This window comes from Tympanuchus pallidicinctus, unplaced genomic scaffold (assembly GCF_026119805.1).
Source record: "Tympanuchus pallidicinctus isolate F22 unplaced genomic scaffold, pur_lepc_1.0 scaffold3, whole genome shotgun sequence".
Lineage (NCBI taxonomy): Eukaryota > Metazoa > Chordata > Aves > Galliformes > Phasianidae > Tympanuchus > Tympanuchus pallidicinctus.
Genome location: NW_026294747.1, coordinates 35,358,859 through 35,373,003, shown reverse-complemented (window position 1 = coordinate 35,373,003; position 14,145 = coordinate 35,358,859). Strand labels below are relative to the sequence as shown.

Sequence of the window (14,145 nt, the reverse complement as noted above, 5' to 3'; positions counted from 1 at the left end):
GCTGCATTTACAAAGTACCTGAAATCCTAGGAAGGTTCATTACTGCCTGCCTTAATATTTTGTTTCTGGATGAGTACACAGACAACTCTTGATGATCCATTTATATTATGATTTCCCATTAAACTAATTGAGCCTATAAAACACGCCTTTACTGTTCTACTGCGGCGCCCTCAGGGGCAGGGGGGCATTGCTCGTAAGTAATTCAACTGCTTTTCACCAAGGAGTCCAATAAATACTGATTTACCTAAGCAGACTGCATGTACTTTGTATTTGTGTCCTTTACGCTCTATACTAACAGAGCACAGGGAATAAATATAACGTGGCGCAGTTATGGGGCTATGCAGGGCCAGCCCAAGTTTAGTACAGCTAATACTCATCTAGGTCAAGTAAGACAGACTCAATCCTACTTCTGCTTAACAATTCATGCACTCACACTCTAACCATTTCTACCAGCCTGCAGCACTGTCATACAAACTACTCTTGAGACACTCTACCCAAAACCAGAATTGTTAGGATCACACCATGCATCCCAAGTTTCTCTGCATGTGCCACACAGGTGACATACCTGTATGTCACACATACCAGCAGGTGACACCAGATACAATTCAACAGTGCTCACAGCTGAAACAGTTTGGCTGCAGATGCTATCTGCTTAAGAGCATGAGAAATGGGATACACATATACCCGTCAAACAAGGGGTTTTCCCATAAGGTCAGGTATCGATCTTCTTCACAGCCTTTTTGCTTTAAGCAGTAAAAATCTTGAAGGAAAATCCCCATCAGTAGTTCAAGAGAGAGCCACGAATCTTCATTGCAGGACAGGGTACCAGCAAAAACGGCATTTCAGCTGCCACAACTTAAAATTTGCTATCAAAAAGGATGCAACATTCCCAAACAATGTACTGTAGACAATGTATTTCATCATGTCTAAACACGAGGTGCAATTTTCTGCATGCAAAAACATGAAGTATGAACAAACGCCCACCGCCCTCAGAAGAACAGTGCAAGTTACACAACCACATATAAGCTTCCAAAATTTGGAATTAAAGGTCTTGCAGGGAGCTTTAATACTGAATACCATGCAAATACACTCTAGCCATATGACTCCCCGACTGTCATATGCCTTTTAACTGGTTTTGTTCAAATTTTTATGTGCAATTAAAGCCAATCAAGAACAAAGTATCAGTGGATAATGTTTTTTGCCAAAGTAAATAATGACTCCAGTATACTCAACATTCCAGGTTGTTTTATAGTTGTAATATTAGGAAAGATTCTAGGAAAGTTCAGAAACTCAGCTGTCACTCACAAAGACATGTATACCTTTCCAAATGTGCCTCTAGTGTTTAGCCAACTGTTGCATAAACCCCATAGTTCTCAAATAATCCACTCACTCCTCTCCCCAAAAGCAGAAATGGCTTCATCTTACTATCTGTACAACAGTATCTGACATGACAGAAGCTGAAATCTAGGAGCAGTATTAAAAATTCAGGGAATCTGACAAAATCAGCATTTCATACTATTTTGGAAGCATAAGAAAAAACATTTGAGCATTAGAATCTCAAGTCAGCTAAACAATTAGCAATATATTTTATTAAAGCCAAACAATGAACTGCATCTCTTTTACTACAACAAACTTGAAGGATACACGTTCAAGAGGCTTTAAGTGTAAAGTGGAGGAAAAAAAAAGAATCAAGCAATCCCAACTTCTGAAAACTTACGAGGCCTTCCCAGAGGTCTCAGAAATCAAAGAGAATTTTAGAGCAATGAAGACCAGTGGAATTGCAAGACAGTGGAACGAAGGTAAGGAGCGAAGTCATATTAGCTTGGTGTCTTTCCAGGAGGACTTTCATGTCCACCCAACCACCCAACAGTTACAAGAATCTAGTAATCTTCCCTTTCTCAGTCTCTGCTCCATCACCTCTCTGTTTGCATGGATACTGAAGCCTCTCCAATCCTAACAAAACAATAAAGCAGTTTCCTTCATTTTGACTCAAGTTTTTCAGTCTTAACTTTTCTCCTAGGCTAGAATCTTTGAAGATGTGAGGAGAATTGCTTCCCAGAGACATTCTTGTTCATGGATCTTTTCTGTCAGCCCCATCCAGCCCAACACAGATTTTGTCATTACCCAAAGACTCCAGGCGGGTAGGGGACATCCAAAATCCCAAAGTACACAGAGAATTCGTTTCCCCTAAGTGCCAGCTTCAGAGCTATTCAATTGTAACAGACATCTATTATTCCTTCCCCTTCCCAAACAAATTTGTCTGAAGGACTGCACAGGGAATCACAGCTAAAGTTTTTTCTTCAGCTTTTGTTATACTTTCTCATACAAACCTGAGCAAATCCTCAGGATTTAAATTGATGTCCTTTTAATTTTTCCTGGGATAAAACAGTAATGTTATAAGACTTTCAACATCAGGGAAAAAGAGAATAAATGGAAATGTAACAGTTATCAAGACACACACCACAATCTGATACAAAACATTACACTAGGAGTAAAATAGCTCAGGTGAAAACAGAGCTGAGGACAAAATTTATATTAAGATAAAATTAACAGGCAAATAATCACCATAGAAACATTCGAAGTCATGTATTTTGATGAGAACTTCATAAAACAAAGAATAAAAAATACATTAAAAGGAGACATTGAGTATTTCAAAAACCTCTGTTTTATTTGTACAGAGTAAAATACATTGTATTGTGAACATTGTTTTCATCCCATAATCGAAAGCCATTATTAAGTGTCTTCTTTTCACCAAATACCCTGGTCAGAAGCACAGACAATGGAAATAGGAAAGCTAATTAGTCTCTCTCTGCCAGAGCTACAAGGTGCATGTCAATCTCTGTTTCTGTAAGGATCCTGAAAGAACAAAAAGAAATCCTGAATAGCTTCAATGATTCTTCCCCTTAAACTCCAACCTACTATCTATTCAAATTGCTTTTATACATTTCAGCCCTTTAGAGCCCTGCTGCCAAGGCCACAATCCAACATTTCAACTGTTTTTGAAAAACAAAGGAAGAATCAAAGCCACTAACTCTTTAAGTAGCAAGTGGTAGAAAAAGAATAGGTAATTTCTCCTATGCAATACATTTGCAAGCTGGGACCTGGTGAAAATAATGGGTATGGTAATTAGTGCAATTACTCCAAGGAACACACATGTTCTTATAGCTTTTTCCTTCTGTTTGTTACCCATCTTTCTGAAAAGGACATGACTGGTAAATGAAGTTTGGCACTGGAAAAGGGATTATTCAGCTCTTGTATGCTTTTTCAGAAATGCTACGCTATTCTGTTGTCCTAAACATCCATTTTGAAATGTAAAATCACTCATCAACACCACCTCAACTTTACAGCATTAAGAGGCACTCAAAAGTTTGCACCTGTAGGGCTCTGAGGTTTGAAGCCTCTCTCCTATCCTCACCTGCTAAGTGATTAGACTGAAACAGCAGAGGATTTCCTCCCCACCTCAACTGTTCCTCAGTTTTTTTGTTTTATTTTAATGAAAAAAATCAAACCAAGAGACAATGAAAGACTAAGGCAAAAATTAATGAATGACTCTATGGCAAGCCTGACTAGTAACACATACCTAGATGGTCTTTTTGCAATAATCAAAATGCCTCCAGATTTATTCTTACATTCTTTCACACTATAATATGCTCTATGAGAAGGCAGTCCAGCACACTTTATCTAATGTGAGGCACAGCCTGCAGCAGGAAGATTTCCAGGTATTGTCTGGTTAGGCTGACCTCGTAACCATGCTGCACACACAGGGCTGCACTCCAACTCAGACAATAGTGAAGGCAGCAGGGAGGAAATGGCAGGTCTTCCTTTCAATCTGGGTAAGAATGTGCTGTACTTGGAAAGTAAATGTTCAGCTAGTTCCAAATCACTGCAGTGATTTGTCCAGAATATTTTAATCTTGTTAAAATAACTGCATTAATTGTCATGTTGAAAGTAGATTCCAGATACTCATACAAACCATTTTTTAAAAATTCTCTTAAGCATTAAAGAAATATCCAGAGCAGACATAACAAGATTTTGATCATCATACAAAACAACAATCTTTTATAAAAAGACTGGGCTCCCTAGGCAGATTAAATACTTTAAAGCAGCATCTTGTTTTTATTATTATTATTTCAACAGTGTCTTTTACACATTTTGAAATTACAAGTAAAAAAAATATAACAATCAGAAAACAAAGCTCAAACTTCATGTTCTATCAACAGTGATCATGGTCACTTACCTGAACTTTGGATTTTCCACTGTAACTACACCAACTTCTATTTCTGAAGGTTTGAAATCAATGGATAGTACAGTAGACAGGCATGTTATTGCTGTCTGAAAGATTATAAAAAATTATCAATAAACAGAAAGAACTAAAGCATTTTTAGTAGATTTAGCAATAACAATTATTCTCTCTTCTAGCTTTATTTCCTCCCACCTCTAAACCTCAGCCATAAAGTTTCAAATAGTTTCTGTTTGGTACAGAATATACTGCCTCTCCAGTTCTCTCTCCAAGAAGTTCAATCTAAAAAAGCCAATGGATACATTTTCTTAACAGGAAAAAGAAAAAAAAAAAAAAAGAAAAGCACAAAACCTTTATCAGGCAAAGATTAACATCCCAGGTCCTGAGAACAGAACACGTTCCCTAATTGGCAAACAACAGATGTAATCATTACAGTCCAGGATTATTCAAAGCATGTTACTTGTGTGGCTTCCATTTTGGCTTGTCTTCTGGTCACTAAAATTACACTGGCTGTTTTTAGAAGTTGCATTTAATTATGGCTTTTTTTTTTTTTTTCTCACCTTAGTCATCACCTGTTTTAAGAGGTGTTCTTTCCAACTTCACTCATGCTTTGAAGTCAAGTTATAATAATGCTGAAGATGTATTCCTAAAATGATGACTGACCACAAAAAGCTTTGTAAAACTGCTACATAGCCAGATGCTTACCAAATCAGTTATTTTGCATAGCATTCACATGTCTTAATACAATACTCTGTTTTAACTTACAGTGGGGTCAATTGCTTCAGATTTTATACCTTATTTCAACTGCTGATCTTGCAAAGCAAGACACCTAACATTACAAGAGAACAAGACCAGGCAGGAGAAACAGGTGGGCCATAGAAGAGGACTGCTTAAACAGCTCTCTACAGTGTAGGTGAAAAAGGATAACTATAACACAAGCACATTAACCTGTTATATAAACAGGGTATGCTTTTATAATGGGCCTTGAACAACAGTTCTCACAGTAGGCAGAGCATCTGTTGCTCTGTGTGCTGGACTGAAGCAATAGTGGTGCTCACCTTGTTTGAAACACTGTTTAACATTGTTTTAAGCACCACTGAAAAAATATTAGACTGGTATGCCCAGAATCAAGCACTGCAACAACTAGCCACCAACTACAGCAGGAGTGCTACAGCCACAGGTTCCACTTCAGCTAATATAACGCAGAAAAACCAGATGAGAGGACTCTAAATGCTTACAAAATACCTTCAAAAAACTTTCTGGTTGAAAAGCTATCCTTGCTCTGGCAACAGTACAAAGCAGTCAGAATACAGGAAATGCCTAACTGCACTCCTTTGTATCAGAATTCTACGTATGCCATAGTCATTAAAAATACTTTGACAAATCTTTACTGCCTTCTACCAGCCTACCTCTACCGTTTGTTCATACGTCCAATCAAATTTCTTCTTTACTTTCTTTTCAAGGAAACTGGTCGACTCTGTCTGTTTAACTCCTGCAGCTGTGGCCTTGAATCCACAATAGTAACCTGCGGGATCACACTTGTACACCTGAGGGCCGTGCTCTTCATCAATACCAATCAAAATCATACCTTGAAGAGAAAGTTTGCTCGTTATTATTTCTTTTTCCAATATTAGCAATTTTACTGAACCAAAGAACAGTTTGATACTCCTCTCCTAAGAAACACATGCATGCAAAGCAGTAGATCCTCACACATAAGTTCAATATCTAGACCTGAGTGTTCTTTTTTATCTCTCATTTGCCTTTTCTTACCAGTGACTCACACCAGGCATGCAACTCACTTTTGTGCAAACTAGATTTGTGTCATACCCAAAGAAAGCTATTCATTAAACATAGAAATGTTCTGGCCAGCCTCACTGTGTAAAGAACAACAAAGTCAGGAAATAAAGAAGTTTAATCCTGATACAAGTTCACATCCTGTGTATCATATACCAATGAGACTTTGAAAACATAAAAATCATTCAATAAAGATGCTTTTAACCAGAAAGCAACTTTACAAACACATTGACATTATTTGAAATATTAAAAGATCACTTTTAGATTTTTAAACAGTGAGGAGAAAAAAAAAAGGAAATATCAGAAGACAAAACAGAATCTTTGAAGGCCATTTGACTAAGTGTTTTCCATTTGCAATTTCAAGTGGTATAAACTGGTTAAATCCCTGCAGTGCATCTGTGTCCACCTACACTTCCAGATCTACAGTTTTGAAGTTTCAGCATACACATTAAAAATAACTCAAAATAACAACAACAAAAAGAAACCATCTTCTACTGCTTTTAGCTTTACACGTGTGTAACTTTTAAATAGTAGTTGCAGCTATATCAGCTTCTGAACAACTAGTACTGCAGATGAAAAATAAAGCCCTACCAACTTCTAAAAAAAAAAAAAAAAAAAAAAAAAAAAAAAGTATTTCTTAATTTTGACATTTTTCTTCTTGCGCAGAAAAAAGTTCATTTTCTATCAGTATCAAAGTATGGGAAGTGCCAAGCAAAGAAATGATTGTTCCAAACATTACAAGTATATAAGCATGGGAAAATTTCCCCATCATAGAAACTGGTGCAACCCTGAATGCTGCTTTAGTAAGAAGTTCTAGTGCCTACACTTCTGCCTTACCAGAAGTGATTCATCAGTTCCAAAAATATTCTCTTTAAAATAAAAATTAAAAACAACAACAGAAAAAAACTTAGACAGAATGTTGAATGAAACAGCAAATGAGGAAACATGAAGTCTTTTACCTCAGTTCCCAGACAATCTACCAATATGGCTACACTTTGCTCATGGCCAAGTGTAAGAGAACAAAAAAAAAAAAAAAAAAAAAAAAAAGGAAGTAAAAACCAACCTCAAAGTACAAGGATTACTAACTGTGGTAGAAATACACACACATATATATATATTTTTTCTCATTTAAACATAAGTTACATTTGCTATTATGAAGAAGTATCTGTGCAGAAACGTAGACAAGTGAAATTAAATACATCTTCCGTACAATACACAGAAAAAGATTAAGTTAAAAGCACCAGTTAAGCTTCTTTTTAGCCTATACACATTACTTAGATACGAAACAGTTGAAGTGTGCACAATATGCATTCTCCACATATCCGTGATGTTTATGCAGACCACATATGCTAGAAAGAAGAGCATCTTCCATTAACAGCCATCACCCAGCAAGCAGACTGGGACCATAAAGCTAAAATAAAATAGCAACATGTTTTAAAAGCACTTAAATAATTCTCTTAAGTTTAAAAGCTAAGACAATGGTAGAATCGTGCTTTCAATTCAAGACTTCCAAGATTATTCTCATCTGGTTGTTCATCCCTCTCAGTTCTTTGGTGACATTCATGCAATTTTTCACAATTAGAAAACAGGTAAGAATCTCGTAAGTTACACTTGTTGCACGATTAAAGCAGAAACAGCACAGATTCCATACACTGTACTTACAGCAACCAAGAGGCCTCATTTCAGCATTTTGCGTATAGACCTGAGAAATATCCGCAATCCTTTTACATAGCATATCCACAGGGATGTCGTAGCCATACTTGTACTTCCAGTTAGCAGCCTCATAGCGGGCCCTCTGCACCTGGGATCTGCTGTCAGCTAGAGAGAAAGAGTTAATATTAATTGCACTGACTGTGTACCACATTTATTCCCAGCATTTGAGAAAGCCACACCCAACTCAGTTAAAATACACACACATGAGAACTAGACAATTTTTCTAAAACTAGACTGAGAGAAACAAACTTCCTTGAGTGAATAATTAATTTTATGCAATACACAGTTGGTAAATTAAATAGAAATACTGACACTTCAGATAGTTAAAAAGATGGTGAATTAAATACCTGTCATTCCTGTCATCACACAGCCAATATTTTCAGTAATGCTGAACAAATGAGTTACTGTGTTGGAATCCAGTAACTTGTCCTAAAGAAGAAATAGAAATACAAATCACAGAATATCCTGAGTTGGAAGGTCCCACAAGGATCACCAAGTCCAACCACCTAGCTCCACACAGGACAACCTAAAATCCAAACCCTATGCCTGAGAGCATTGTCCAAACGCTCCTTGAACTCCAGCAGGTTGAGGCCATGCCCAGTGCTCTGGGGAGCCTGCTTGATGCCCATCATCCTCTGGTGAAGAACCTTTCCCTAACCCCCAACACAACCCTCCCCTGATGCAGCTCTACGCCATTCCCTCAGGTACTGTTGCTGTTGCCATTACTAGAGAGCAAAGATCCTCACCATCTCTCTGCTCCCTGTGAGGAGCTGCAAACCACCACAAGGCCTCCCCTCAGAGTTCTCTGTTCTGGGCTGAACAAACCAAGGGACCTCAGCTGCTCCTCATACACCTTGCCTTCCAGACCCTTCACCATCTTTGCAGCTCTCCTTCAGATGCTCAATATCTAGAAAAGGCTGTCAACTAAAGCATGACCAATACTGAAGTCCTTTTCTATCTCAGTAAATTTTGAAAACAAAACAATAAGACTTGAGTTCCTAGTCCACGTTGTCTTCAAACACAAGAGTCTTCTTTATCCCTTTGTCAACAGTACAACACCACTGTGCTAAAACGCTCATGAAAACATTATTATGCTACTGGCATACTGGTTTTTCAGTAGGAATTAAAGAAGAGAAATTAGCAAACTGACTTTGGTAACTCAGCCCTTACAATTCAGAACAATGTATGCATGTCAAAGTACACCAGACCCTAATATTTTTTTTTTTCCTTCAGCAGCTCTAGAGAAAAAACATTATTGAAGTACTCGGTGATAAAACATACAGCTGAGCACTAAACAAAGCTATAATTCAGTATAATCAGAACAACAAGCTATCAAACAGCTATATACGTCAGTGATAATAAACACAATCATAATGGTGTGGCACTACACCCTCTGCTTATTTTATTTCTCACTTCCTCCCAGCCCTCTTTCAAAAATAGACTACTTACAGGTACTTTCTTCTGCGTTACAATTACTGCAGAGTCTTTCCCACGAACAGCTACAGACGTAAGTCCACCCTGGTTTATGGCCTTAAAAGCATACTCTAGAAAAATATACAAAAGATATTAAAAACTCTATTAGATACGTTACTATTAGCAACTCTGTCGCATCTACAGCCCTTGAAATCTCACCACGTTCTATTAGTGCTTCGTTCAGGTATTTCTAATAATTTGCCTTTTTCTTCTACGACAATATCTAACAATTTGTTTTAAATTAAAATGGCAATTCTGCACTTGACCGAAACATTAATCCAACACAACTGTAAATCTTACACATCATTTTCAATATGTGGAGCTTTCAAGTATTACTACCATTGCAAGGATGTGATTTCTTCTGTCCGTTTCAGTCAATACAGACAAAAACTGAAATAACATGCAAGGAAGAGAAATTTTAATCTTATCACATCTTCTGACTTGATATTCAAATACTACAGAGTTTTAATTTACTTTATAAAACAAAATCTGTGTACACACCTACTAAAAAGCATTATTCAGACAAATGATTGAAGTTTCCTTCATGTAATCTAAGAAATACATTTCCCTTTATTAACAATTTCAAAAGCCACAAAGGTCTTTAAAAAAAAAATCTTTATCTGGTAATATATGATAAGTACACAGAATTTCCTAATATCTAGTCAAGAGATGAAAGTTTCAGGCACTAACTTGATGCAGATTTTTTTTTTTAATTAGTTATGTGAATGAGGCTGGAATTCAGAACAATCCACTAAAACTATATTCTAAAACAATATGAGAAGGAAGGTAAGCTGTTTTAAAAGCTGCAAAATCTGTGGCAAACTGGAACATCAGATCTTTCTTCTAAACATCATGCAGTGCTTCACAACTGTGCAGCTGGCTGAGCACTGACACAGGCTGCCAGTGGCTGTGGAGTCTCCTTGGAGATCTTCAGAAGCAGCCTGGACATGGCCCTGGACATCCTGCTCTGGGTGTCCCTGCTTGAGCAGGGGTTGGAGAAGATGGACCCAGAGGTCTCGGACAGTCTCAACCAGTCTGTAAATCTGACACGTAGGTGTGAGAATGAATAAGCGCCTTCAGAAACTTTTGCTCACAAATACTGAGAACCAGGCAGAGTGCTGGCATTTCAGTCTGGTATCAGTATACTGGAAATCTGTTCTGGAAAAAAAAATCAAGTTTTAAGGCAGCCTTAGAGCAACAAGTGTGCCTACACCTATCCTCAACAGCACCTGATTAACTGGAATCTAGCACACATACCAAGATCCACACAATTCAGAAAAAAAAGAAAAAGGCTGGAATCATATAGTTGACCACAAGCAAACATATCTTCTACCCATACTGTGTCTAGATACTAGCCAGGAGAGACATTTGTGTGGGATCATTCCCAACTTATTAACCTGGCTGCTGGCAGAACGATCTCATACTTACTTGAGGTTAACTTGCACATCTAAGTACTTATCTCCCCATCCTTCCCTAGCAGACAGGTACTCAAAGTACCTTTAATACAACTTCAAACTACATGTAAATACTCTCAAACACACATACAGATACTCCTCAGACCTGGACAAAAGATACGCAAGTGCCATACATTCCTCATATATTAACTTAACTGATGAACATATCCAGGAGGCAGAAACCCTCAATTTACTCTTTGCTACAGGATGCAGAAACTATGGCCAGCAGGTAGTAGTGCAGCAAAGAGAGCCAGAAAGGTGTTCCAGACCAACTGGCATGCTTTAATAGCAACTGAAGACTGTATCCTGTGACTCTTACATTACACAGCCACCAACAACCAATGCAAAAAAGCGTTGCTCTCACTAACCACATATATAAGGATTGCTGTGCAAGTTGCATACAAACTCTACATGCACTATAGGTATTAATAAAGCACACGTATGTGCGTGTAGCTAGTACAGGTAACTTTCTACCTACATAAAGACATTCAAAAACACGCAATTTCATAGTTGCACCTTGCGAAAAGGGCTCTCCAGGACTGCACAGCCTACCCAGGTAAGCCTATTCCACACAGCAGGTCAGACACAAAAGAAACTGGCTACTACTGACAACTTGTGCAGACTGATCTCAGCAACTTCCTTTCCTGGAGAACAGATGAATGTACAGATGTGCTATGTAATGCACACAGTCAGGCTGCTGCAGCTGGGAAAGAGCCACTGGGATCTAGGGAGAGAGCATCAGGATGGTTCTGCAAGAACAAGCAACTCATCTGGTCCAGTACTGAAGATCCTTTAGGCACGCTGTGGATAAACTGCCTTTGCACTACTAAAAACTGGCTACATTGTTACAGAGGACCCTAAAAAGAGCACTAGGAGGCACTTCTGCAGAACCTGGTGCACTGGAAAAAGAAAAATAGATTCAGTTACCTAAAGAAGAAAAATAATTTTGGCTGCAGCTTAATCTCAGAAGGTTTGCAGACGCTGGAAATAAAGGCTGGTTGCTATTATCTCACAGGCCATGCTGCACAGGACACACACACCGTATTCAGGTGTAACAATGGGGAGCATGGATTACTGCCAAGCTCTGACTCTGATGTTCCGGTACTGTTTGGGACAGCCCAAGTCCCATTCCAAACCGCTATCGTACCTCTCAGATCCCACAGCACAACGCTGGTAACAAGATTAACTGGAAGAAACACTTATGGGGAACAAACGGCTGTCCGGGCAGCCCTGAAGTCCCCGGAGTGGCACGGAGGCACAGGACACACCACAAGGCTCTAAACCGCCCCTCACCGCCAGCGAAGCCGCCCTCTCAGCCTCCACGCACGACCTGGCTGGCTGCCCCAGCGCCTCTCTTCTCGCCGCGGTACCAGCTAGGGTAGAACCGAGCCCCCGTGCCCGGCCAAGGGAAGCACCACGCTTCCCTCTCCTCCGAGTCAGCGGCCCGATACGGAGGCGCTCTCCCTCGCCGGCCGCAGCCCGGCACCGCGGGAAGGCCCGGCCCGTGACGGGGCAATTCAACGGCGACATCCCCGGGGCTCGGCACCCACCGACTTGGTAGAGGCGGCCCTCGGGCGAGAAGATGGTGATGTGGCGGTCGAAGCCGGCACTGGAACCTCGAGACATGGCGGCGGCGGGAGCGTCACGGCCGAGGGGCTGTCAGCGTGCACGACCCCACCGCTACCGCAACGGGCCGCCGCCGGAGCGCTTCCGGGTCACGGGCGGCGCGCAGGCGCCCAAGGCCTCCCAGCTCCCGCACCGTCACGCTCCATCCCCACCACTGCGCATGCCCGAACTGCGCGGCGCCCCTCGGCCTCGTGCCTCCCCTCCGGAGAGCGTGCGCAGTAGGGCGGTTGGATTCGGTCTTGGGGGGGCCGGGGGGCGTCGCGTCATGACTCGTCGCCTCCGCCGGACGATCCGGGAGCCGCCAAGACGCTGCCTGGCGGAAAGGGGGGGGGAGGCCGCGGTGCCGCGGGAACACCCGTGAAACAGAAAAACTCCGGTGTGAGCTACGCGGGCAGCCTGGGGAAAACCAGCCCCTTTGCTTTCCTAGCAAAGCGCTTCCACGCGTTGTCTCAGTGAGCGTAATTTTAAAGAAATACAGCAGCCTCAAAGAGGGCGGTTAGGGTACTAGTGAGGAGTCCCTGTTCCTACAGCTGCATTGCAGCGCGATGTTTGAAGGCTGCCTCAGTCGGCGTCGGTGCGGAATGAAATCTCCCTTTAAACTGACGAACACACATCTGCCCTTCAGCAGCCTGGATTTTCCCCGCTCAGTGGGGTGGGTCTTACTTTTTTTTCTTCTTTTTTTTAAGTCGGGCCATCGAAAGCTGTGAAAGCTGTTTGGATAACCACACCTTCATTTCAAATACTTCCTGGTAAAATAGCGGGTGACAGGTGCATTTTGGAGTGCATCGTTTGCCCCCCATGAGATCTGCTTTAATTTTTTCCTTACAGCTATCCTTTATTAATGGGACACTGAGTATTTATTACAAAATTGTCCCCTTCATTTTGGAACAGTGTTGTGGACAGATGAAAAACGTTTAAAATTTGTGGTGGGAAGTCTCCAGCCCAGGGCCCCATCACCAGCTGTGACCAAAAGCAGATGCCCAAGGAAAAGCATTAAGGCTACAGAGAGCCTTTAACGATGCATTCCCTGAATATTCTCCCAGCCTCCTGCTGTCTGCAGGGAGTTCCCAAAACAGTGATAGCATCTGGTTATTTAATAGCCCGGGCTGGGGTTCTCTTTCATGAACTTACTGGTTTCCCTTTGAGCTCCTGTGAACTGCCTACATCCACAACATGCAGTGGCAAAGGGCTGCTCAGCACAATGTACTGTGAAGTTTCATCTGAACACTCAGGATTCCTAAGACCTCTGTTTCTTTTAAGATCTCTTTTCCTCTGGGCCTTAGCTTCCTAACTCCTACCATACATGAAGCTATTTTATATTGCAACATAGGATTTAATAGCAGATGTTTTAGTTTTTTTCCCCACGAGAAAAAGGAGACAAGAAAAGCAGAAGGAATGCTCAAACATTTCATCAGATTTCCAAAAAGCAACCAAGCAAGAAAATCCTTGACTTTTAAGTGTTTGGATTCAAAGATCCAATATTTTTCTTAGATCAGGACTGAGATTGAACAGTTGCTCAATACCATCAACATGGCAGAGCAGAAGTCATACCACTTCGATGATACAGCTTCTGGAAGTTTTGTCCATCTATGTAGCAATTTCATCAAATTCCAAAGTATGGTTTTGTTTCACATGAGTAATCAAATATTTTCCATGTAACATCCATCATCTCTTACCAGCCATATGAGAATCGAAGTGCGTGCTGAAAGCTTCTGAGAAAGATGTTCTCACATATTTTTTAACATTATAAACAGTAAGTGGATGATCTTGGAGATGAAATTGTTCCACAATAGCTACAACACAGGCTCAATCAGTCCATTCTTCCTCCAGTCTACCTTTCCAATG

The 14,145-nt window shown here is 40.5% G+C and overlaps 1 protein-coding gene and 1 long non-coding RNA gene across 2 annotated transcripts; both read right to left on the bottom strand.

Annotated features, from left to right (window-relative positions):
• Positions 1 to 2,647: 2,647 nt before the first annotated feature.
• On the bottom strand, positions 2,648 to 12,400 carry PSMA6 (proteasome 20S subunit alpha 6). Its single transcript, XM_052696868.1, has 7 exons — positions 12,225 to 12,400; positions 9,197 to 9,291; positions 8,095 to 8,176; positions 7,697 to 7,852; positions 5,650 to 5,828; positions 4,238 to 4,332; positions 2,648 to 2,856 (listed from the first exon to the last, which is right to left on the bottom strand). The coding sequence occupies exons 1-7, from the start codon at positions 12,298 to 12,300 to the stop codon at positions 2,799 to 2,801; spliced, it is 741 nt and encodes a 246-aa protein (XP_052552828.1). The 5' UTR covers positions 12,301 to 12,400; the 3' UTR covers positions 2,648 to 2,798.
• LOC128087374 (uncharacterized) lies at positions 9,911 to 12,218 on the bottom strand. Its single transcript, XR_008209804.1, has 2 exons — positions 11,191 to 12,218; positions 9,911 to 10,378 (listed from the first exon to the last, which is right to left on the bottom strand). It is a non-coding gene; the product is annotated as an uncharacterized LOC128087374 (long non-coding RNA).
• Positions 12,401 to 14,145: the final 1,745 nt, after the last annotated feature.

Bases quoted from the DNA above. Each gene is read 5' to 3' on its own strand.
- PSMA6 (XM_052696868.1), bottom strand. From the start codon at position 12,300: ATGTCTCGAGGTTCCAGTGCCGGCTTCGACCGCCACATCACCATCTTC. The intron at 9,292-12,224 runs GTGGGTGCCGAG...ATATTTTTCTAG, and splicing joins GGGCCGCCTCTACCAAGTCG to AGTATGCTTTTAAGGCCATA. The intron at 7,853-8,094 runs GTATTTAATTCA...CTTTCTCTCTAG, and splicing joins TGTGATGACAGGAATGACAG to CTGACAGCAGATCCCAGGTG.